At 45.6% G+C, this 23,994-nt stretch overlaps 1 protein-coding gene across 3 annotated transcripts in view; it reads left to right on the plus strand.

Annotated features, from left to right (window-relative positions):
- The window catches only part of PDLIM7 (PDZ and LIM domain 7), a 65,834-nt gene extending 43,931 nt beyond the window's left edge, over window positions 1-21,903 (plus strand). For all 3 annotated transcript variants that reach the window (XM_075275036.1, XM_075275035.1, XM_075275037.1), the window contains exons 6-11: window positions 8,654-8,691; window positions 11,457-11,700; window positions 12,895-13,075; window positions 14,350-14,470; window positions 14,605-14,720; window positions 19,200-21,903. In XM_075275036.1, the coding sequence (XP_075131137.1) occupies window positions 8,654-8,691; window positions 11,457-11,700; window positions 12,895-13,075; window positions 14,350-14,470; window positions 14,605-14,720; window positions 19,200-19,286 (787 nt within the window). In that variant the 3' untranslated portion in view covers window positions 19,287-21,903. The remainder of the gene's footprint in view (window positions 1-8,653; window positions 8,692-11,456; window positions 11,701-12,894; window positions 13,076-14,349; window positions 14,471-14,604; window positions 14,721-19,199) is intronic.
- The last annotated feature ends 2,091 nt before the right edge of the window (window positions 21,904-23,994 follow it).

Here is a 23,994-nt window from a genome sequence, read left to right on the forward strand (position 1 = left end):
CACACCGCCAAGAGTTTGTTTTTTGTGGGGCGTCCATCTTTGTTATTTCTTCCCCTATGGATTGCTCAAGGACTCGTCCCATTGCATCAGCCTTGCTTAGCGTGTAGTTAGAGTGAACCGCGCATGTACGTGTAGAGAAAACCTAGCTATCTGCACCTATAACATAAGGGACTGTGCGGAAGGGGTTGGGAGATTGCTTTTATTTGGGCAAGGTTTGGGTACGCATAGGTAAAATAAAAAATATTTGATGTATTGGTTTTTGTTGCAATGATTTCTTATCACTTTGCACGGATTGCTCCTGTGAAGATGGAAGCCATGATGCCAGATTTTTACAGAAATCAGTTTCTTAATAGGATTCCAAGGCCTGTGGTGCCATAACAGAAGCAGGGCACTTGGCCATTGTTTTAGCTTGGATGGTTGTCCGACACTGACTGACAGCGTTACTTTGGCTGTGAACCCTGGGGAGATGAAATGTCACTTTGCAATGATTTTAGCACACAACATCGAGCCCTACCCGAGCTGACGCTTCTCCTGACAGTTCTCCCAAATGTATCTGTCAAAATCCAGCAGTTCACTAGGGATACGTGTATGAGTTGTAACGCTTTGTAGCACACTGCCATATGTACGGAGTGAGGTTTCTAACTGAGAATACTCCCGTACATACAACATACCATTAAAGAGGTTTTCTCGCCTACAAATACTGATGACCGGGTTCACATCTACATCAGTAATCCATTCGGGGGGAGTCCGCATGGAGACCGCACCGAATGGACTACTTGCCAATGCGCTCAGCGGTGTGCAGTGAAAGCACACGGACCCCATAGACAATAAGGAGATCTGTGTGCTTTCCACACACAAGTCATTCGGACAAGAATGTTTTTTTTTTAGCCGGACACAAAGTCAGACATGCAGGACTTTGTGTCTGATTAAAAAAAAACGGTTTCGCCGCGGAGAGGCAGAAGACGCTCACGGGCGGTCACTTTGCAAACCCATTCAAGTGAATGGGTTTGAAGACTGACCACCGGGTTTCCGACTCCTGTCCAGTTTCTCGGTGCAGAAGACGGAAACCTGCCGGATTGGGTAAACCAGACACCGGGCGCAGATGTAAACCCGCCCTGACCTGTGCCACAGGATATGCCATAAATGTTTAATAGATGTGAGACCCATAAGGCTAAGGCCACACGTTGTGGAAATGCGGCTTTTTTTTGTTGCAGATTTTGTTGCGTTTTTTTGAGCCAAAGCCAAGAATAGCTACAGAAGGAATGGGGAATATATAGGAATCTCTTATACTTTTACCTTTTGCTCAATCCACTCCTGGCTTTTTGCAACAACAAATAGCTCTATTTCTGCAATGTGGGGCCTCTGCCTAAGTGAATCCAGAGGCCTAAGGAAAGGACCCACAGGTGGTCTATGTGAGAGATGTCCTGGGTCCTCTATTGAGGCTACTGAGGCCATTGATTGACCTTAGTGGTCTCATGTGGCAAGGACTTTCTCTAGGACAAGCCCCAGAGCACCATGGCACTGGACAGGTTCTCTAGAACACGGGGGACATTTGAGTATTTTAGTTTTTTAGGGGTTTTTTTGGCTTCTTTTTCACCTTCCCTGGCTTCCGGGGAAAAAAAAAATTAAATGTCAGAGATCGGGGAAATCCCTTTACATTTATGATCTTTTTTTCCACCTTTGGCTTTGTGCATATGATCTTACTTTATATATCCCCCTCCTTTAATAGTCACTCTTCCTGGGTGTGGCAGAAAAAAATGCAGCAAAATCTGCAACAAAAAGCAGTTTTTCCGTAACGTTTAGCCTCAACCTTAGGTCAGGGTCCCACGGGCCAGATATGCCTCAGTTTGAACAATTGTAGCGTTTTACAGTAACTGCAAAGTGGATGGGATTCTTGTGAATCCCATGCTCACTTTGCGGTAAAAACTGCAGCGCGGACACGCTGCAATTTCCAAAATTGGCACTGTTGCAGCATGTCAGTTATATCTACGGAAACGCCGACAGCTTCCCCGTACATATAATGGTAACAGAAAGTCCGTGGAGGAAAACGACCTGAACTTTCTGTTTAAAGTTCTGCAGGAAGAAACGCGATCTGTTCCCGCCACGGTTTTTCCTGCCGTGTGGCTTCAGCCTGACATTGACTTCAGTAAAAGGTTCTGATCCGTTTTAGGACATGCCCCTAGATCCATCAGAATCCCCCTTGTACTGCCCACTTTATCGTGTGCATGGCTCCTTAGGGGTTTACAGCCCCGAGATTCTCCTATATGCTATGTATTATGTATATACATATAGGGTTACAATTTTGAAAGCGATTATATATCACACTTAAAAGTTCTCTTGTAAGGCTGAAGAAGAAAATGAAAATGACACTTAGTGCCTGAGGACCTGTCGTATCTGAGTGTTAGCACTGCTGGTATACATTTCCATGGCTTTCTAGCCCATCTTTTCAGGCACTGTGATTTACCATGAAAGAGGAATATGACGTTAGACTAGAAAAGTATTCCTGTGACTAAGCGCATCTGTCTGAAAACTCTGAGTCATTCGATTGGAGACGCAAGCAGCCCGTGCTTTACGTCTCGGTACATTATACGAGTATTGTTCCAACCTATAGACTGTCATTCTCACCTAGCCGAGTGGGAACAAGGCTTTTGTCTCCAGTAGTCACACAGTCATGTATGATGTGCGCCAAGGACGGGAAATGGTCGAAAATAAACTTACATTCAAAGGTATTAATATCTTTTCATGCTATGCACATGTAATAAAGGAAACCTGTTACATATGGCAGCCGGGCACGAGACTCAAACCACACGTGCGGCTTTCTGTGACAGGTTTTTTGAGCCAAATCTTGGAGGGTATTCAAAAGAAATTGGGAATAATAAAAGAAGGACCTGTTAGATTCTGACTTCAGAAGCTGAATGTATTTGTCTAGCCGAAGGCGATGGCCCCATGTTGCGGAAAAACCAGGACTGGGTTTGGCAGAAGGGAAAAGTATAAGGGCCCGTTCAACTCTTCCGCCGTGTGAGTTCTCCGCAGAGCATTGGCATCCCCGTCGCGGCATCCCGTACCTGATTAGACCCGAATGAATGGGCCTAATCGGGAGTGAGACTGGAGCCACAGCTGAGTCCGCCACGGAATCTGCGGGAAGATAAAGCATGCCGCTTCTTTTTCCCGCTAGCTGAAAAAAAAATAGTTAGCGGGGAAAAAAAAAAGAAAAACCGAGTGACTCCCATTGAAATGAATTGGCTGCCTTTTTTGCAGGCGGATTTTGAAGCGGATTCCGCACCAAAATCTGCCTGCAAAAAACTGTGTGAACGTACCCTAAGGGTAGTTCACGCGGAGCACGGGACTGTATATTTTGGTTCTGATTTTGCTGCGCCAGAATAAAATGCGCCTGCGACAGTCGCGGCTTCCCGCTCCGGAGTAGGCCCAAATGAATGGGCCTGGTCCGGAGGGTGCTGACTCAGCCGTGGAGTCCGCCTGTAGAAAGAGCAGCTCGCTTCTACATAGACTTCTATTGTGAGGGGCGGATTCTGAGGTGGATTTAGCGGCAGAATCCGCCCCCTCTTGCCCCTTAAGAATTTCCTATAAATTTCCCCTGCTTTTCAAGCCACTCTTGAAGCAGCTTTTCTGCAACCTGGGGCCTCAGCCTAAGGATATATTCACACATAGCGGTTGAGGTGCAGTAAGGATCGGTGCACATGGAGTTTCTTGGCTCTGATTTTGACGCTGAATCCGTGTGCACTGACCCTAAAAACCAAATCAAAGTGGCATTAAAACGTGTGGATCAACTTCTGACTTCAGAAACTGCATGTACTTGTCTAGCCGAAGGCGATGGCCCCACGATGCGGAAAAACCAGGACTGGGTTTGGCAGAAGCGAGAAGTATAAAGGCCCATTTATTATGTTAACTATTGATCACCAGGGTATAGGAAAATAAATAACAGCGCCCCTCACCTCTACGGATACATTCGGATGCTACCTGTTCCCTGGCGCTCCTAGCTTCCTGTAAAGACTCAACACTACAGATTTGCACCAGTCATTGGAAGCTTCCCTATGGTGTAAAAAAAAAATAATAGGAACACTCCTTTAATTCTAAAAGGTGGCACTAGAGCAACCATCAAGGCAAACTTATTTACTTCTTCTTTCCAAGCTATTCTATAGAGAAGCCTATGGGAAAAACTCCAGATAAAAACTTGCCATCCCCAAGGACCGAATTATAGGTTGCAAAGTGTGGCATGTACAGGATAATAACCGTCATGGTCCGATATCCACGGCTCTCCTGGTGATGGACATGGGACGTGTCCTGGTCCTCGTGCCATGACGTGAATGGATAGCCCGCAGTTATGTATCGGGAAGTAATATATACACCCTGCAGTGTAATAAGGGCATTGGCGGCTAGAATTTCTTCTAAGACATCTCTATGCTGTGCAGGAATAATGCAGTCTCTTTAATGTGTCCTGGACTAGAGTACAAGCCGCGGCCGTCTTGTTCTGGGTTTTCAGTACAACTAGTCATTGTACATTTCCAGTGAATGTCGGAAACGTCGTCGAATCATCGCAGTCGGAAGGCTATTGACCCCATCTGCTACCTGCAGCACCGGCAACTGCAATTGCTCTACAAAATGTCTGTAACGTTATCTCCTCTCGGCGAACGTGACCATCTTCCAATTACGTTTACCAAACGGAGGGGTTAAGCTTTGGCTCTTTGAAGGTTCCAGCGGTGACAAAGAATTTGCCTTTCTATGTGCAGCCCAGGACAGCTGGTACAGAGGGCAGGCTCCGAGTACAAGGCTTTGTGTTCAGATCCTCCTGCTAGGAAGTAATCCTGTGGCTGCCCCCGCACTCCTCCTGACCAAAAACCCAACAGATGTGGAACAGATGTGGCTTGATTAGGACGCCGATTGGCGGTCAGTTAACCCCTAGCTCTCAGGGCGAAAACGTCTCATAGGTAAGGGACCCCGGGACTCCATCGGTTACACATTTTTTGTGTACGGGATATTAATTTTAGAAGTTGAACTTATTCACATATGAATTCAGATTTCTGTTCGGGGAGTCCGATTTGGGAACGAAAACGCATAAAAAAGCAGTTACCTAACGCAGATGGGAACCAGGCCTAAGAAGTGCCATTGGGGCATTAGGAAACTTGCAGACCCCATAGACTATAATGGGGTCCGTCTGGTTTCCGCACGAAACATGAGTAGAGAGAAAAGTGCTGCTTGAAGGACTCCATTATAGTCTATGGAGTCCACAGGTTTCCTTATGCCCCAATGGCACTTCTTTGGGGAGTTCCATTTGAGGACCCCCTGAACGAAATATCGAATGCATTAAAAAGCGGTGAGCAAAGAAAGCACACAAACCCCATAGACTATAATCGGGTCTGTGTGTTTTCCGCGCGGTGTGTGCACAACTCAAACCATTTCCGCCATGTGAACTTTCCTCACGGCTAGCCACGATGGGATGCCGACGCAGTGCACCAATATTCCGTTGCTCCTGATTAGACCTGAATGAATGGGCCTATTCGGGATCAAGTCTCGCGCCGTGGCTGTCTCAGCGCGGGATCTGCAGGAATAATAAGGGGTATGTCACTTCGGCTCTGATCCATCACAGGATAAGAGCAATGGAAACTAAATGACAGATGCAAATGGAGCCCCTCTGTTGGGTGTCTGTCTGCAGTGACCCCTTTATTCCAACATGTTTCTCATTTTTGAACCAAGAAAAAATCCTGCATAACGTTTCCATTAGCGTCATTGGAAACTGACGGAGAGAACTCATTACCGTTAATGCCCGATGACGTCATCATAAGACTGTAATAACAGTAGTGTGACCATAACCTTATTGACCATATTGATATGTTTCTTTTATAACGGATGGTTGGGATGTGGACGTTCCAAGGAACCAGATTCCTATTCAGAACCAAAGCCGCCCAAGAAGCCACAAGGACGGTTGGTTATCTTAGACACTGTATACCGTACTGTAGTAAAGTGTTCGCTATACATTCTCTAACCACCTCCGCATTGTGAGATAAGTGTCAGTGTGAATGACATGTCACTGAACAGCTCGGTGTGATACCGGGGAAATCACAGTTTTGGTTTTAAACATCCTTCAACATAAGGAAGACATGGCTAATAATAATCAATAGGAGCTTTGTTAAGTAAATCCCTAATCTTACCCTACACTGTATGGAGATTAGGCTTATTATTAAACGGGTACTCCGATTATTCATTGGGATATCGTAAGCCAAATAAAATAGACATTTACATGATTTATCATTTCATCAGTTTTCAAGATCTCGGCTTGTAGTTATTGAACGGGAACTTTTGCTCGGTTAGAGAATGAAAATCTCGCATGACATGAAAAGTCGCAGGACTGAGAGATGTAGAGAGGATATAGGTGGGAGGATAAGGAGATCACTGTACTTGCATATGGCCAAGTGACTGGTGGACCAAAAAAGCTTCCCATAACTTGTCTACGGTAAGAATAGCAGCTCTGGAGCAAAAGCCGCTCCCCCTAACAAGCTTAAAATCTGCAACCGTGAGATCGCAACATGACTAGGATGGATTTTCACCTTTCGGAAGTTAAAAGGTTTTTATTCGTGAGTGCAAGCACAGTCCTAATTTCCAAAAAAAATGCCTTGTATGATACTTATACTACTTTGTCAGCTATAGATATCCTATCCTATCCTACTATCCTATCCTACTATGTGAAAGTTTGGATGTTTGTTACTCGATCACACAAAAATGGCTGAATGGAGTTGGATGAAATTTGGCACATAGATAGTTTGTAACCTGGATTAACACATAGGCTACTATTTATCCTGGTAAATCACACGGCTTCACAACTGTTATGAATTAACATTCATATACTAAGTTTGGATGTTTGTTACTCGATCACACAAAAATGGCTGAACGGATTTGGATGAAATTTGGCACATAGATAGTTTGTAACCTGGATTAACACATAGGCTACTATTTATCCTGGTAAATGACACGGCTTCACAGCTGTTATGAATTAACATTCATATACTATATTAAACTGCTCTTGCCAGCAGCAATGTCTCAGTTAATTGGAAATTGCTGATAAAGCCAGGTCTGTTATTTCTCTATGTAAACACACAGATAACACAGAGTCCATTGTGTACAAGCATTTGCATATTATCTGATCTGCTCCAGTGCTGAGACACTGACATGGGAAAACCCCTTTAATCCAAATTGGCAGTTTGCCAATTTTAAACATGCCGGCGGAAAAAGAAAATCGAATTTGTTGCAAAATTCTAAAACAACGAGAGCTATGAAAGTAGCCAGAAGTCACAGAGTTCTCCTCAAGCGGAGCTCAGGAGGATTGAGCAAGCTAGGTGTCCAGCTGATATGCTGGAGCAAGTGGATCATCAACACCAACAACACGCTCATTATATGGCCAGCAGCCAGCTGCTCAGATGCCGAGACAGTCATGGGCACGGTGCGAGGAACAAGTTCAGCAGCAGGACAGCTTGAGAACTGCCTAAATGTCGTAGCAGGCGGATCACCAATGGCAGCAATTTGCTAAATATAGGCGGATCATCTACGCCAACAACCTGCAGACGAAGTCGCAGCCAGAGGCTAGTGTGTGCGTGTATATATACAGTATATATATATATATATATATATATATATATATATATAGACAATAGGATATAATGGGATGTACTCTATCATCGGAGAACAGGTGTACTTTGAGAGCAGTAACGGTGGAGGTAAGAAGGTATTAATAGTGTGAGCTGCCGGCTCTGGATATTACACCTCCAGGCATACTAGAACAATATCTGGTGTCTTCATGAATAAATGGCAGTGTTGGAGCCGTCTTCTCCCTGTGTATCTTAGTATTCTGCAGGAACATGCTGATCTCAGCACTGCGACATGAAACTGAAGGAGTGCGGCAGTCATGAGCTAGTGCAGAGAGGACAGGGGACCGTCATTTGTGTGCAGATTATAGGAGTCACGTCCTCCGTATGTACATGCATGTGTAGAAGCCAGGAAAGCACGGCATCGAACAGATTCATTGTCATGTGGGATGTGAATAGAGCAATGTCTTCTATATAACATGTGTAATGACTGATCTCCAGGACATGACACCTTGTAATGCAATTCCTGCACATAGTCAGGCTGGTGACAGATGTCTGCCCGAGCCGGGAGGAGGAGGAGGAGGAGGGGATGGTGGTTACTGAGCGGCTGGAAATCTGCAGCATTAGCCACTTAGGGCAAAAGTTGATGATTTATTTATTTATTTACAACGTGTACATTGACCTATAGGAAAATGGGATAAATGTATAATATCCTGAGCCCTTAGCGATGTGCCATGAAGCCATTTTGTAGGGCTGTTCCTTGTCGGAGCCTATACATAGTAAAGGGTGCTGTATAGGGCGATGGCTCCGTGCCCATAAGTATCCGTAATTGGATGACGACAGCGCTGATTTATATATGCTGTAATGCAGATTAAAGCTAAGCCCAGGCTCATAGGAAGTAATGAAGAGCGCACAATGACAATATAGTTATAGGAACCATAAGCATACGAAGGAAGGAGGATACCTACACTAGGAACTTATATCGTAAATGTGATATAATAGATAACACTATTCAGTATTTTACAACATTGTAACCCTGTGTTTCTCTTCTCTGGCAGGCAAGCGGGGAAGAAAGTGACTGGTATCTCTGGCCAAGGTAAATGACAAGGGGTTTAGCCGGAACCCTGTAAGGGGTATAACAACAATTTATTATCTCCGTTCCCGTCTGTCCTCTACAATGACTTCTCTGTTTTAGTAAATAATTGTTAGATCTTTTCTTACAACTTGATGTTGTACAAGTTCCTCTGTTATTCCTCTTGGAAAAGTATGAGTATTATCAGATGGGGATGGTGTTCTTACACATTCTTACACTAGCATTGTGTAGAGACACAACCTTTAGGGAATGATAACACCGACTTGTCAATTTATTCATACATTTCTAGGAGGAATAACAGAGGAACTTCACATGATAAGCAACGTGTTAACCAATTCAAGGGATCCTGACCCATTGTAAGTGGGAGGCATGTTATAGAAAACTCTGGTAATCCAGTCTCTTTGGTCGCGTATAACAGTGGACTCCACTAGACTCGTCACTGAGCAGCACCACCCACTAGACTCCAGCCACTGAGTAGCCCCGCCCACTAGACTCCAGTCACTAAGTAGCACCGCCCATTAGATTCGTCATTGAGCAGCACCGCCCACTAGACACCACTCACAGAGTAGCACCGCCCACTAGACTCCAGTCACTGAGTAGCACCGCCTACTAGACGCCAGTCACTGAGTAGCACCACCCACTAGACTCCAGTCACTGAGTAGCTCCACTCACTAGACTCCAGTCACTGAGTAGCACCGCCCACTAGACTCCAGTCACAGAGTAGCTCCGCTCACTAGATTCCAATCACTGAGTAGCACCGCACACTAGACTCCAGTCACAGAGTAGCTCCGCTCACTAGACTCCAGTCACAGAGTAGCTCCGCTCAGTAGACTCCAGTCACAGAGTAGCTCCGCTCACTAGACTCCAGTCACAGAGTAGCTCCGCTCACTAGACTCCAGTCACAGAGTAGCTCCGCTCACTAGACTCCAGTCACAGAGTAGCTCCGCTCAGTAGACTCCAGTCACAGAGTAGCTCCGCTCACTAGACTCCAGTCACAGAGTAGCTCCGCTCACTAGACTCCAGTCACAGAGTAGCTCCGCCCACTAGACTCCAGTCACAGAGTAGCTCCGCTCACTAGACTCCAGTCACAGAGTAGCTCCGCTCACTAGACTCCAGTCACTGAGTAGCACCGCGCTCACTAGACTACAATCACTGAGCAGCACTGCCCACTAGACTCCAGCTACTGAGTAGCACCGCCCACTAGACTCCAGTCACTAAGTAGCACCGCCCACTAGACTCGTCACTGAGCAGCACTGCCCACTAGACTCCAGCTACTGAGTAGCACCGCCCACTAGACTCCAGTCACAGAGTAGCTCCGCTCACTAGACTCCAGTCACAGAGTAGCTCCGCTCACTAGACTCCAGTCACTGAGTAGCTCCGCTCACTAGACTCCAGTCACTGAGTAGCACCGCCCACTAGATTCCAGTCACAGAGTAGCTCCGCTCACTAGACTCCAATCACTGAGTAGCACCGCACACTAGACTCCAATCACTGAGTAGCACCGCACACTAGACTCCAGTCACAGAGTAGCTCCGCTCACTAGACTCCAGTCACTGAGTAGCACCGCCCACTAGATTCCAGTCACAGAGTAGCTCCGCTCACTAGACTCCAATCACTGAGTAGCACCCCACACTAGACTCCAATCACTGAGTAGCTCCGCTCACTAGACTCCAATCACTGAGTAGCACCCCACACTAGACTCCAATCACTGAGTAGCACCGCACACTAGACTCCAGTCACCAAGTAGCACCGCCCATTGAATTCTATGCTATATAAATCATACTGAATGTTTTCTCACGAACCTATTCATCTGTGCTCCAATCCTCCTGCCAACAGATTACATTTTCAAGGTGACGGGTTCCCTTTAAGATCATCATGCAGCTGGTGGCCCAAATCATCACCTCAAACATATACTGTAAAATATTATGTTGTAGTGGCGCACACTGATCCCGATGCCTGACATCCACAATTTACCTACAGCTGAGATTGCTTTGTTCCTGCATCTATACTTTCAATGTCTGTGCCCTTTAATCAGGGCGATTGTAATGAGTGATTACTGCTATTTCTCCCAAATACCCCCTCATTATTTTGTCTACATCCTCTCAATGTGTTCATTCCATTCTATCCGCTACAGATACTCCCCCATGTTATATTTACACTTTATCGACATTTCACTGTGACTCCAGCGCTGATGAATTTCCCATGTTTGGCTCAGATTTGGGGGGGAAGGGAGGGGGGTATATGTGAAAATACCCTCTGAGACATGAATTGCATGTCTATAAAACATGACTTGATTTGCCTTCCATTATTCTTTCTAGTAAGAAACTTTGTAATATATCTTATTAAAGAAATATGTTTTGTTGTGCTATGTTGTAGATAAGAGGCTGCAAAAGCACAAAAGGAGGCGATAAATCAATTATCTAGTCGGCCAGATAATCCTACTCAACCCCTCCCTGCTCCATAGAGTTGTAGGTGTGGGGCTGAATACGGAGACAATATAAATCGCTAGTGGGGAAAAAAAGCGAGTGTCTCCCATTCTAATCAATGGGAGCCTTTTTTGCAGGTGGATTTCGAGCAGCTATATGCAGCCCCCTGTTCTCGAAATAGGTGCAGAGGTGAGCACCACATCTATAAGGCATCTCCAGTGCGCAGGTTGTAAATGTCTAAAATGGGAAAACCAGTAGAACCAGTAGAATTCTTGGAATCAAGTCAATGAAAGAGCCAGGTATGTCCGGTACCCCCGCTTAAACTCTTATTTTTAATTTTAGATTCCACGGATTTCCCAGCCCCTCCACCGCCTCCCTCAGGACCTGCAGTTCGCCCTCCATGGACCACAGATCCTTCTTTTGCTGAGCGTTATGCACCTGATAAAACTACCACTGTAATGACTAAACATAGTCAGCCAGCAATCCCCACCCCTGCCCAAAACCGCAATTCCATCCTGCAGGCTGCTCAACCCACCTCCACTGGTGACAAGACACCTATTTGTTCACAGTGCAATAAGGTTATCCGGTAAGTGCTGTCTTAAGATTACATCACATCTTGCCGTTTTGAGATTACATCACATCTTGCCGTCTTGAGATTACATCACATCTTGCCGTCTTGAGATTACATCACATCTTGATGTCTTAAGATTACATCACATCTTGACGTCTTGAGATTACATCACATTTTGCTGTCTTGAGATTACATCACATCTTGCCGTCTTGAGATTACATCACATCTTGACGTCTTGAGATTACATCACATTTTGCTGTTTTGAGATTACATCATATCTTGTTGTCTAGAGATTACATCATATCTTACTGTCTTGAGATTACATCACATCTTGCCGTTTTGACATTACATCATATCTTGACGTCTTGACATTACATCATATCTTGCCATCTTGAGATTACATCACATCTTGCCATTTTGAGATTACATCACATCTTGCTCTCTTGAGATTACATCACATCTTGACGTCTTGAAATTAATTCACATTTTGCTGTCTTGAGATTACATCACATTTTGCCGTTTTGAGATTACATCACATCTTGCCGTCTTGAGATTACATCACATCTTACCGTCTTGAGATTACATCATATCTTACTGTCTTTAGATTACATCACATTTTGCTGTCTTGAGATTACATCACATCTTGCCGTCTTGAGATTACATCACATATTGCTGTCTTGAGATTACATCATATCTTACTGTCTTCAGATTACATCACATCTTGACGTTTTGAGATTACATCACATCTTGACGTCTTGAGATTACATCACATTTTGCCGTCTTGAGATTACATCACATCTTTTTTATCTATATATACAAAAAATATTGAAATATTCCAGTTGGTACACTGGCCACTGGAGAAGATACACAAATGGGATATTTCCTTTTTGCTGCAGCACACTTCTCAGCTTTGCTGCATACATTGGGACAGAGTCATCAGCGGGTCGGGAATGTAGTAAAAGATTTGTTGTACAACTAGAGGCGTATACATAGTAACACTAAACATGCAGGTAAGACTCCGTATACATCTCATCTGTCATTTGCTGGTCTGAGAAGAAGAGGACTCTCTTCCTAGAGACTGTAATAGGGGTAAGTTTAGGAAATACATGGAATGGCTGCCTCGGGGGATCTTCTACAGTCTTACCTAAGGAATGAAAGCATTACTTGGGTCATTCAAGTAATCCATGTGTTGTTGAACTGTCTTTACAGAGGGCGATATCTATTGGCCCTTGGACGTTACTACCACCCTGAAGAATTTACTTGTTCCCAATGTCACAAAGTGCTCGAAGAAGGAGGATTTTTTGAGGAGAAGGGATCTATATTCTGTCCACGCTGCTATGATGTCAGGTTTGCACCCAACTGTGCCAAGTGTAAAAAGAAGATTACAGGGGTGAGGACATTGGATTAAAACATTGTTTGATGTTCTGTTTCTAGTAAAAGAGGGGCTGTGATGTGGGCCTAGAAAAAATCACAGAAAACCCAAAATGTCTGACATTCTATAGGAATCACGTGGGGAATAATTGGCATTACAACTGTGATTTTTCTTGGCAATTGTAGATTCATTATTCTAGATAAGATAGTAAACCATGGAGGATGGGGTGACAAAAAAAAAAGAAGCTGTACGCACCCCAAGGTAGTGGTAAAAAAGTGAGTTACAGGTAGAGCTTTAGGCTCCCCATTTCCTGCCTTATGACTTTGTGACTCTGCCGGCGCATGCGCAATAGTCAGGATTGGGAGGGGCTCCTCCAGGCTGCGCATGGGCCGGCAGATGTCACAGAGGAGGAGGAGCCATCCCACAGAAGGAAGTCTGGAAGGTAGACAGGCTAGTATGATGGGGGGGTTAGTATTGGTTACATTCCGTTTCTTTAAACTGGGAAACAACGTCACCAGATAATCAGAAAATGTGTCACATGACTGGCCCAGGGATAGGGGTAAATATACTTTTTTTTGCAAAATTTGGTAATTTAGAAAGAAGGAGGGTGTTTAGAATAGTGTAGAAATTCCAATTTTAACCCGTACAACCCCTTTAATTTAAAGCGGCAAGTCGCCTACTACACAAGCAGTGATACAGGTAGCTGGCAACTGAATTGTCCATCATGACTACCTATTACAACCAGAATATTTGAGAAGATATTTAGACTTTGTTTTAGTTGGACATAGTTGGCCATATATAGAAGAATCTTCAATACTGAGCAGATGTTTGGTTCTGCAAATCTCCGGTTAAAAAACCCGGTTTCGTCGCGGACAGGCAGAAGACGCACACAGGCAGTCACTCTGCAAACCCATTCAAAAGAATGGGTTTGAAAACTGACTGCCGGGTTTCCGTCCCCTGTCCAGTTTCTCGGGGCAGAAGATGGAAACCCACTGCATTGGCTAAACCGGAGACCGGGCGCAGATGTGAACCCGCCCTTACACCGTAACGTGTTGAATAAGCAGTGACTAGCTGCCGGAGTTGTTCCTTCTGATTCCAGACTTCCTTGTTATTACAGTGTTTGTCTTGTTATCTACTTGCCTGGCAAGCAAATTCCTAGTTGTTACCCAGCGGTTTCTTTGATTTTTGTGATAACTGACTGTGACATTTACTTGCGTGATGTTTGCTAGCGTGTTCCATTATCTGATTATTTGTCAATCCGTGTTCTGACTTCTTACTTCTCACCTTCGCAGGAGATTATGCATGCTCTGAAGATGACTTGGCATGTTCAATGTTTCACCTGTGCCTTTTGTAAGACCCCTATTCGTAATCGCGCCTTTTACATGGAGGAAGGACAGCCATATTGTGAAAGGGGTAAGATGCGGCCATCTGTGATCATCTTTTGTTTGCGTACATATTCCTAATACGACAGCCAGAAAGCTTTATTATTTTTGTACGTTCCTGCCGGAAACGTTTCAAAAACAATAACAGGTGTTTTTGCTGCGTAGATTATGAGAAGATGTTTGGTACCAAGTGTCGTGGCTGCGATTTCAAGATTGATGCCGGTGACCGTTTCTTGGAAGCTCTAGGGTTCAGCTGGCATGATACCTGCTTCGTCTGTGCGGTAAGCCCTCCTTCACGCTCGCTCTACGCAAACTTTAATATGCTGCTTGCAATAAGAGAGCTGAGATAATGATACAGGAATCCGATATTATCACCAGGACCTGCCAACTATGCAATGTTTCCACAATGTCTCCAAGGGGTTGACTTGGAGTTTATAAAAATGAGGTTTGTATTTCCGTAACTCTAGGATGTCCGTTCCCACTGTCCATAAAGGTTCTCATACGGAGCAATGAGTTCTAGATATTTATGTAGGTTCTTTCTTTAATAGGTTGTCCCTCTGGTTTTGTCCATCTCGTAAACTTTGGATGGAATGGCTAAACTCATTCTTGTTTGTAGTTTTAGCACCCGGGTTCTTGTAATAAGCAATGTGATTTAAGGATACACCCGACACACAGTATAATGTCCAAGAGTAGACCTGCGCTAATACAATTTAAAAAAAAATACACATATTGCAAAAATTTCAGGTTTAACCGACCCGAAATGTTTTGAGTTTGCCACCCACAAAATACTATTATATTCTGGGAGCATTTCAGACCCCAGAGTATAATAAGTGGAGGCCCAGGAGAGGTGAGTAAACTGTCTTACTTACCTCCATTGGTCTCCGGTGAGAGTCCTTGTCTTCTGCCAGCCTCCTAAATGATAGGGACCAATGAGGCCTGTGATTGGGACTCAGCTGTCACACTGGCATCATGTTATCCCAATTACGGTGTCCCTGACACAAGCCAGAGAAGGTAAGACTGTTAATTACAATTAGATTATATACACAGTCCAGTCATATTAATGTGACCACCTGTCAAAATCCAGAATAACCCCCTTTGGCAGAGCGGACCGCTACGAGACGTGCAGGAAGAGAGGGGATGTTGTGATGATGTCACTGGGATGTTGAGCCATGCCGACTCCAGTGCTGTGGCCAGCTACGCTAGGTTACGCGGTTGAGGATCCACTGATCGAGGTGGTCCCACAGATTCTCGATTGGGTTCAAGTCCGGGGAATTTGCTGGCTAAGGGAGTACGGTAAACTCATCCTGGTGCTCCTCCAACCACGCATGTACACTGCGAGCTTTATGACACGTCGCATTGTCCTGCTGGTAGATGCCATCATCCTGAGGAAAAACACTTCACCTGTAGGGGTGAACATGGTCCGCAAGGATAGATGCATACTTGTGTTGGGCCATCGTGCCTTCCACAATGATGAGTGCACCCAGATGGCTGATGACACGCGCCTTCTGCCATTGGTTATTCAACGTTGACGTCAAAAGTAGGCGGTGGTCACATTAATATGACTGGACTGTGTAATAACAACGCCAGTTTGGATGTGTGCAGTCATCTAAACTACTAAGCAAACCTTACAAATATTCACAAGAAAAATCTTGCAAGGTTGACCCAACAAATACTCACCTGCAGTAGTCTCCCGTCCCCGACCACAATAATCAACTCAATTGGTGGATGCTGATACAGCTGATTAGGTTGGATTATACTGGGGCAAAGGTGCAGTTATTTGCCGCTGGGCCCCCTTGCAGCCTCGGGCCCTGGACAATCACATATTTTGCCCTGGCTGGGACCCTAGCCTGTATCTAGGTGGTAAGTGGTTACTGTGCTAATGGCGGTTAGTTCATGCTACGATGCAGAAAGAAAACAATCTGACAGCCCCAATTATAGTTTTATTACTTGTGTACATTGTGCCCTGCACCGTTGCTTGGTATTGTAAAGCCACCATAAAATCTGCACTCCGATATTTCATTGCAAAATTGGACGTAACTGCTGCCTGCGCACACGGTTCACAAGTTCTCCACAGGTTTCCAAAGGTGGATGCCAAGGATACAGTTGCAGGCTCGCCGTGTCTCCAGAACAGTTATACGGCATGTTGTGCTGTTTTTAATTTCATGCTAATTTGCACAGATTTCCCAAACGCTATTAAAGAAGTTCTCAAGTGAAAAATAACTTCCTGGAGATGGAGGCAATTATGGTAGACTAAATAGCAAATGCAATTAGTTTTTTTATTTGACAGTCTTCTTGCGGCTGTTCACATTAAACACCTAGAAATAAACATCCACATATCAGCTGTATATGGAAAGGAGCGGCTACAGGGGCGCACTAGTGAAATGTAGCTGAATTTCGATGCTAATAGGGTCATTTTGGTGTACGGTAGTCTGCTACCAGCGCATGGAGGGGTTGGGTGAAGAGGTTCTCCGTCTTCATAGATTTATACAAAAATATGGTTGTAGAATAAAGGGATATTGTATTCATTGTTCGGTTCATATTTGGTCAGAACCCCTCCTTAATGCCTGCCAATCCTCCTTGCCCCATCTCTGTACCCAAATCTCAGACGGATGAGTTGCTATTGACATTTCGGGTGACAACCCCTTAAAGGGATTCTACCATTAAAATCACATTTTTTTGTAGATCACACGTAGGAATAGCCTTAAGAAAGTCTATTCTTCTCCTACCTTTAGATGTCTTCTCCGCATCGCCGTTTGGTAGAAAACCGTTTTTTTTCGTCTGTATGCAAATGAGTTATCTCGCAGCACTGGGGGTGTCCCCAATGCTGCAAGAGAAATCTCCAGCACCGCCTCCATCTTCTTCAGGAACGGCCTCTTCACGCGTCTTCTTCTGGCACTGAGGGTCAAACTTCTAGGCTTCGGGCAAAACAGACTGCACATGCCCGCGGCCACAAGAAAAATGGCCGCTTACACAGTAAGTAAGCGGCCATTTTCTTGTGGCCTGTGGGGTATGTGCAGTCCGCTCTGCCCCAAGCCTCGAAGTTTGACTCTCAGTGCCAGAAGACGACGTGTGAAGAGCCCGTTCCTGAAGAAGATGGAGGCGGTGCTGGAGATTTCTCTCGCAGCATTTGGGACACTCCCAGTGCTGCAAGAGAACTCATTTGCATACCAACGAAAACCGGAATTTCTACCAAACGGCGGTGCGAAGAAGACATCTAAAGGTAAGAGAAGAATCACCTTTCTTAAGGCCATTCCTATGTGTGATCTACAAAAAAGTACAAACTAGTACAACTTGGTAGGCGACTTACAAGTCCAAATTTCACCCTCTGATTCTTCCAAGAAAATCGGCTATTTCTTCTAACTTGTAAGCTTGCTAAGCACTGCGCTTTTCCCTCATGTAATGCTAACTTGGCAGAAATATTCTAACATTGTAATTCATTTTCAGATTGCTTATCAGCAGTCATTCTATTATAGTTGCGATGCAGGGGGCATGCAGAAGGAACAATTGCTAAAGTGATCCTTCCCCACGCATGTACTTTCATTGTTTGCCAGCAGTACAGCCCTTATTACCCGGGGTGATGTGCTGCCGGAAAACAGTGATTTATGGGTGTTTTTTTGTGCTGAACATAGCAGCCGATCCTGCAGTGAACGAGGGATTGCTGTGATCCGTTGCACCATTGTACGTATGTTCATTCACAAAAACTGCCGCAAAGCCTTCTCGTGCAATATGGCCCTTAATCTTCAGTGTATTTGTATGAAATGTGCTTCATATGGCTCTCCCTTGGCTCCTGCTTATAAGTGCTGACAGGGATAAACCGATCACAAGCAGGAGGCAGGAGAGACTGGCTGCATCAGATAGGAATACATTAAGATACACATTTTGATAGTTAGATGTCCTATGTTACCGATCTTAGGTAAGTACAGAGACTTTTTGCCACCATAGTGTCTGATGAGAATCATGGGTGCTAACCACTGAGCCACCACGTTGCCTATACTAGCGGTATCGCCACCCTGTGCTCCGAGCATGGAATTTTTGAGATCCAAATCCCGCGCAGGTGCAGTATGCTCGTGTGGTTCTAAGGAGTATAAGTACAGGAGCATACTGTGCCTGCGCGCTATTTGGATTTTGCAGAAGATAGTTGCTGCTGGTGACACAGCAAACAGGATGAAGAGGAGGACCCATTTTGAAAGAAGGGATGTCTCTAAAACCAGGAGGGAGGCGGAATGCGCCGATGGCTGTGCTCGGAGCACAGTGGTATGACAAAAAAAGAAAGCCGTTTTTGAATACTACACTCTTTTCTGATATGCAAATTCTGTGTTCGGAGCACAGGGGGCGTTACCACCTTGCTCCGTCATTGGCAGTATTCCGCCTCCTCCTGCTTTTACAGGTCCCTTCTTTCAAAATAACTCCTCCTCTTCATCGTCTTCGCTGTTACACCAGCAGCAAGTATCTTCCGCCAAATCCAAATAGCGTGCAGGCGCAGTATGTTGCTGTACTTATACTCTTTAGAACTATAGGAGCGTACTGCGGGGGATTTGGATCTTGTAGAAGTCGCGGTATCGCCACTCTGTGCTCCAAGCACGGAATTTTCATATCAGAAAAGAGTGATATGAGAAGGGGAAACTAATGGCACCATTACCATTGATATGGGGAAGATCCCAACAAGATGGACAGTGTTCAGAATTCAGCACATATGTCATCCCATAATACCTGCAATACTCTACTTGTATACTTATATATTTTTCTCTTTTCCCGTTTAGATATGTCAGACTAATCTGGAAGGCAAGACATTCTATTCCAAGAAAGACAAACCTCTTTGCAAGACTCACGCCTTCTCCAACGTGTGATCCTCGGCCCACCCGCACGGCGGCACCTTCACAATCCCACCGACATGCACACCTCATACACACTACAGCTGCCTGCATGCAGTACGAATACAGAGGAGCCCTTAGTGACCCGCCGTATACGTATCAGCGATGTCTTCAGCACTACAACACGTGAAGAAACCGCTGGGACAATATATAATCCTGTGTAATAACATTTCAGCTTCCTACTAAAGTCTTACTGTTCTATATCGTAAGGTGCTAACTGGCCAACGTGAGGGGTTAGCCCTACAACTCTCATATGTCTGGTCTGCTAGGTTTAGGGGTTAAACACAGAACAAACATATGGACACCGTAAAACCAAACCATCCATCAGTGGGTCCTAGAACTCCACAAGAGGACAACACCATGCGAAGACGTCTTTAGAGAGACTACAACGTTTGGATGATGTACCACCTAGTATTCCGTAGACTATGGGCTCCTTGGATCGGACTTGCACATATCGCTTTATACCTATAGGTTGGGTCCCCAAAAATTATTCTCCGTTGTGTACACTGGTGTCACTTGCACAAGATCTGAATCCCATATGGCGCTTTCTATAAGACACCATTGTGACAAAAGAAGTTTAAGGCTCAGACCTATTGTATGAAGTACAGGCATGAGTAAGGGGGCGCACGGCCAAGAGTTGCAAAGAGTTTACAAAAGATATCCAGATAGTTTACAAAAATGATGTTAAAGGGGGGGGGGGGGCGATGCAGAGGGGACGTTTACATGGGGCTCGGTTTACAACACTTTACCTTATTATGTATAGATAGAAGATGTGCACATTATATAGCGAGGATTCCTGTTACAGTGTTAGGACATCAGGCTTAGATACAGTAGATAAGAATGAACCTCTGTATTGTATAACACATGTAGAGGCTTTTCTATCTGTCCTAAGAGACTTTCTTAGCTCAGATGTCTGCGCGCAGGGTTCAGCCATATTCTATAATTGAATTTCATTACTAGCAGTCTGGTCGCAACGTTACAACTGCAAGCATGTCATTTGTAAGGAACACTAAACACAGAAAATACTGAAAAGATCCCAGAATTTCCTCCTCATCCTCTTTCCCTTGGTCCTGTTTTGTTCCATATATACAAATCGATGTTTTCTGTGCGTCTCAGGGGCTCAGTCATGTTCCCCGTCATCTATCTCGCTGGCCTGGGACAGGCTACAAGACAACTAAAGACGGATCAGCAGGAGATTAACCCTATGTCCCCTGCAGGTTTGGGTTAGGATCATGCAGAACAGGTATAAACTGTATTTCTGTTTGTTTCTGTGTTTAGTGTTCCTTTAGAGGCCTTTGGGTTTCTTATCTATCCTGTATTTGTACCGGCAGGGGCGTAACTACTAGGGGCGGCTGCCACAGGGACATTAGGAGGCCTGGCAGTAGCCGCTGTCGCCGGACCCGGGTAATCAGGGGGCCCGGCCGCAGCTGCTACTGCAGGACCCGGGACATTAGGGGGCCTGGCCGCAGCACCCGGGACGTCAGGGGGCCCGGCGGCAGCCGCTACCACAGAACCCAGGATATTGGGGGGCCCAGTGGCAGCCACTACCGCAGGACCCAGGACAACAGGAGGCCTGTCGGTAGCCGCTACCAAAGGACCCGGGACATTAGGGGGCCCGGCGGCAGCCGCTACCGCAGAACCCAGGATATCAAGGGGCCCAGTGGCAGCCGCTACCGCAGGACCCGGGACAACAGGAGACCTGTCGGTAGCCGCTACTGCAGGACCCGGGATATTGGGAGGCCCGGCAGCAGCAGCTACTGCAGAAAGCGGGACATCAGGGCGCCTGGCGGCAGCCGCTACTGCAGGACTCGGGACATCAAGGGCCCCGTGGGAGACACTACCACCAGACCCGATATATCAGGGGGACAGGCGTAAGCCGTTACCACTGCGAATATTTCTTTCTTGTTTGTTTTTTAATAGGTAACAGCAGGTAACAGGCCCTATTTACTTCCCGATCCTCTCCTGCTCCCAGCCACCAGCGCTTCCCCTTCTGCAGTGATGGCTGTGAGCAAGAACCAGGTTCGGTAAGTAAAGTCTTGGGCACTATCATTATATTCGGGAGGGTGTCTTTTCAGAAGTCCGCCACGGGCCCCGCCATTCCTAGTTACGCCACTGTGTACCGGATAACTAAGACAAGGCTGACCTAATATTCTAGATCCTTGTATGAATGGTCAGACATCTATTGGTTATCGTATCGCTGATCGGCGAGGGTTTCTTGCCTAGTTATTATTTCATGTGCTTTTAGTGCGGCTGAATCTACACCCAGTAGCAGAACTTGGACCATTGTTTTATTTAAAATGGACAATATTTGCTTAAGACGTCTTAGATCTGTAGATTCTGTATCTTATTCCGTAGAAGAAAAAAAAACCTATATGTCATTCCTCCGATGAGGGCAAGGTAGTGAATTATTCTCGAGTGATGACTACCTGGCGGTATACACTCCAGTCATTTGCCAGCCTGTGCCATGATATTGATGGAGCGTTTATGAGACGGACGTGCCGTGAAGAATGTTGTTTTATCTTCAAGGTCTCACTATTTGTCACTTTGCTTTAATGTAACACACATTAATAAATGCTTCTCCGTTGATGAGCTATAACCTTACTGCCTGCTCTTATATTTCTGATTTATTAGATGTTCTGTAGCCGACGATATTCGCAATAGACGTATTGCGGTGTAGTTTATTAAGGCTGGATGGCGCCTTGTACGAGGTTCGTCGGTCTCTTCTCTAGTACAGCTCGCAATGGGATTATGGGCACGGAGGTTTATCACACACTTTAAGGCTAACGTCTAGAAACTAGTCTACCAATAAAGACGCAAATAAGTCTCAAGGGAAAGGATGTTACTAGTTCTAGCCTGACGCTATCATCTTCAGGGCCAAGCTGCCAAATAAGCTTGTAAGGCCTCGTTCACATCTGCTTAGGTAATCCGTTTGGGGGAGTCCGCATGAGGAACGTACTACTGAAAACATTGGCAAGCGGAGTGCAATAAAAGCACACGGACCCCACATACTATAATAGGGTCCATGTGCTTGCCGCCAGATCTTCACAAAGAACATGCGGACAGGAAAGTACTTCACAATCTACTTGCTGCAAGCAAACAGACCCCATTATAGTCTATGGGGTCTGTGTGCGTTCACTGCACACCGCTTGCAAATGTGTTCGGTAGTCCATTCGGTGCGGACTCCCCGAATGGATTACCAAAGGCAGATGTGAACCAAGTGTAAGGAAGGAAACTCCAGGATACAAGAATTTGCTAAAATAGATATATCATGAGAGCTGACACATTCCTTTAAGAGTAACCTTAGGCCGGGTTCACACGGAGTTACGTGCCGCGAGATTTGGCACGTAGACGCCGCGTGACCCTTTGCGTGCCGTACACGCTCCCATTCATTTCAATGGGAGCGGGGAGCGTATGCGCCGCGCTAGTTTGCGGCTGTGCATTTATTCACGGCCGCAAACTAGCGCGGCGCATACGCTCCCCGCTCCCATTGAAATGAATGGGAGCGTGTACGGCACGCAAAGGGTCACGCGGCGTCTACGTGCCAAATCTCGCGGCACGTAACTCCGTGTGAACCCGGCCTCAGGGCAGAGTCCTTGAAGAAGAATGTGAGGCAGTCTTCCTCCTCCAATTCCTCTCCAGGCCCCAGACACAATGAGGCTCATCAGCTTGAGGCTCGCGCCGCGGGTTGTGGGGCTGAATTCGCAGGACAGTTAGTGCTCCATTCACAAGAAAGCTTTAAAGGGTTTCAATAATTAAAATAACATTTTTTTCTCAATAACACGTAGGAGTAGCCTTAAGAAAGACTATTTTTCTCCTACCTTTAGATGTCTTCTCCGCGCCGCCGTTCGGTAGAAATCCCGGTTTCCTTCAGTATGTAAATGAGTTCTCTCGCAGCACTGGGGGCGTCCTCAATGCTGTGAGAGAACTCTCCAGCGCCGCCTCTATCTTCGCCTGGAACGGGCGTTCTCTGTGTCTTCTTCCGGAGCTCACTTCAAACTTCTAGATATGCACCTGGGGCAGAGCCGATTGCGCATGCCCATGGCCATTTTCTTGTGGCCGCTTGCCCAAACTTACTATTTAAGCAGCCACAAGAAAACGGCCGCTTACACAGGAAAATTGAAGTCAATGGGAGGCTTTTTTTTCTGCGCTCAAATTCCTCACCATTTTCCTCCATGTAAATGGACCCTTAGGGGGACTTTCTGTCCAGGGTTTTATAGTGATTTCCAGATTTGGAGTCAAGAACGAATTATTTCCCCTAACATGGGGCAATTGGCATCAGCCTCATTGGGCTTTTTGCCGGTCAACACTGTAGGGTTAGAGGTTGGATTCGATGGTCGTCCTCCAACCTCATCTACCATGTTATGGTGTTACTCCATCCATTTAATTCCCTGATTCCATTCAGGTTTTGTTGACATAGCTGCAGAGATGACATGCCCATATACCCCACAATTTCTTGACAAGGGACACGTCATTGCTGTAGTATTATAAAACCTGGTATAGAGGGCTGGAACACCAACCCTGGAGGTAAGGGGGGGATTAAATCCAAAATGGAGATGCCACAGTGATAACCTGAACCTGTCCTATGCATAACTGTTCATGTTTTTTGGTTGCCAGTAAATGTGTTGACCACTGGAAGCCATGATACGATTCATAACCGTTGCATTGACTGATCTGAAAGCAAAAT

This window comes from Leptodactylus fuscus, chromosome 5, assembly GCF_031893055.1.
Source record: "Leptodactylus fuscus isolate aLepFus1 chromosome 5, aLepFus1.hap2, whole genome shotgun sequence".
NCBI lineage: Eukaryota > Metazoa > Chordata > Amphibia > Anura > Leptodactylidae > Leptodactylus > Leptodactylus fuscus.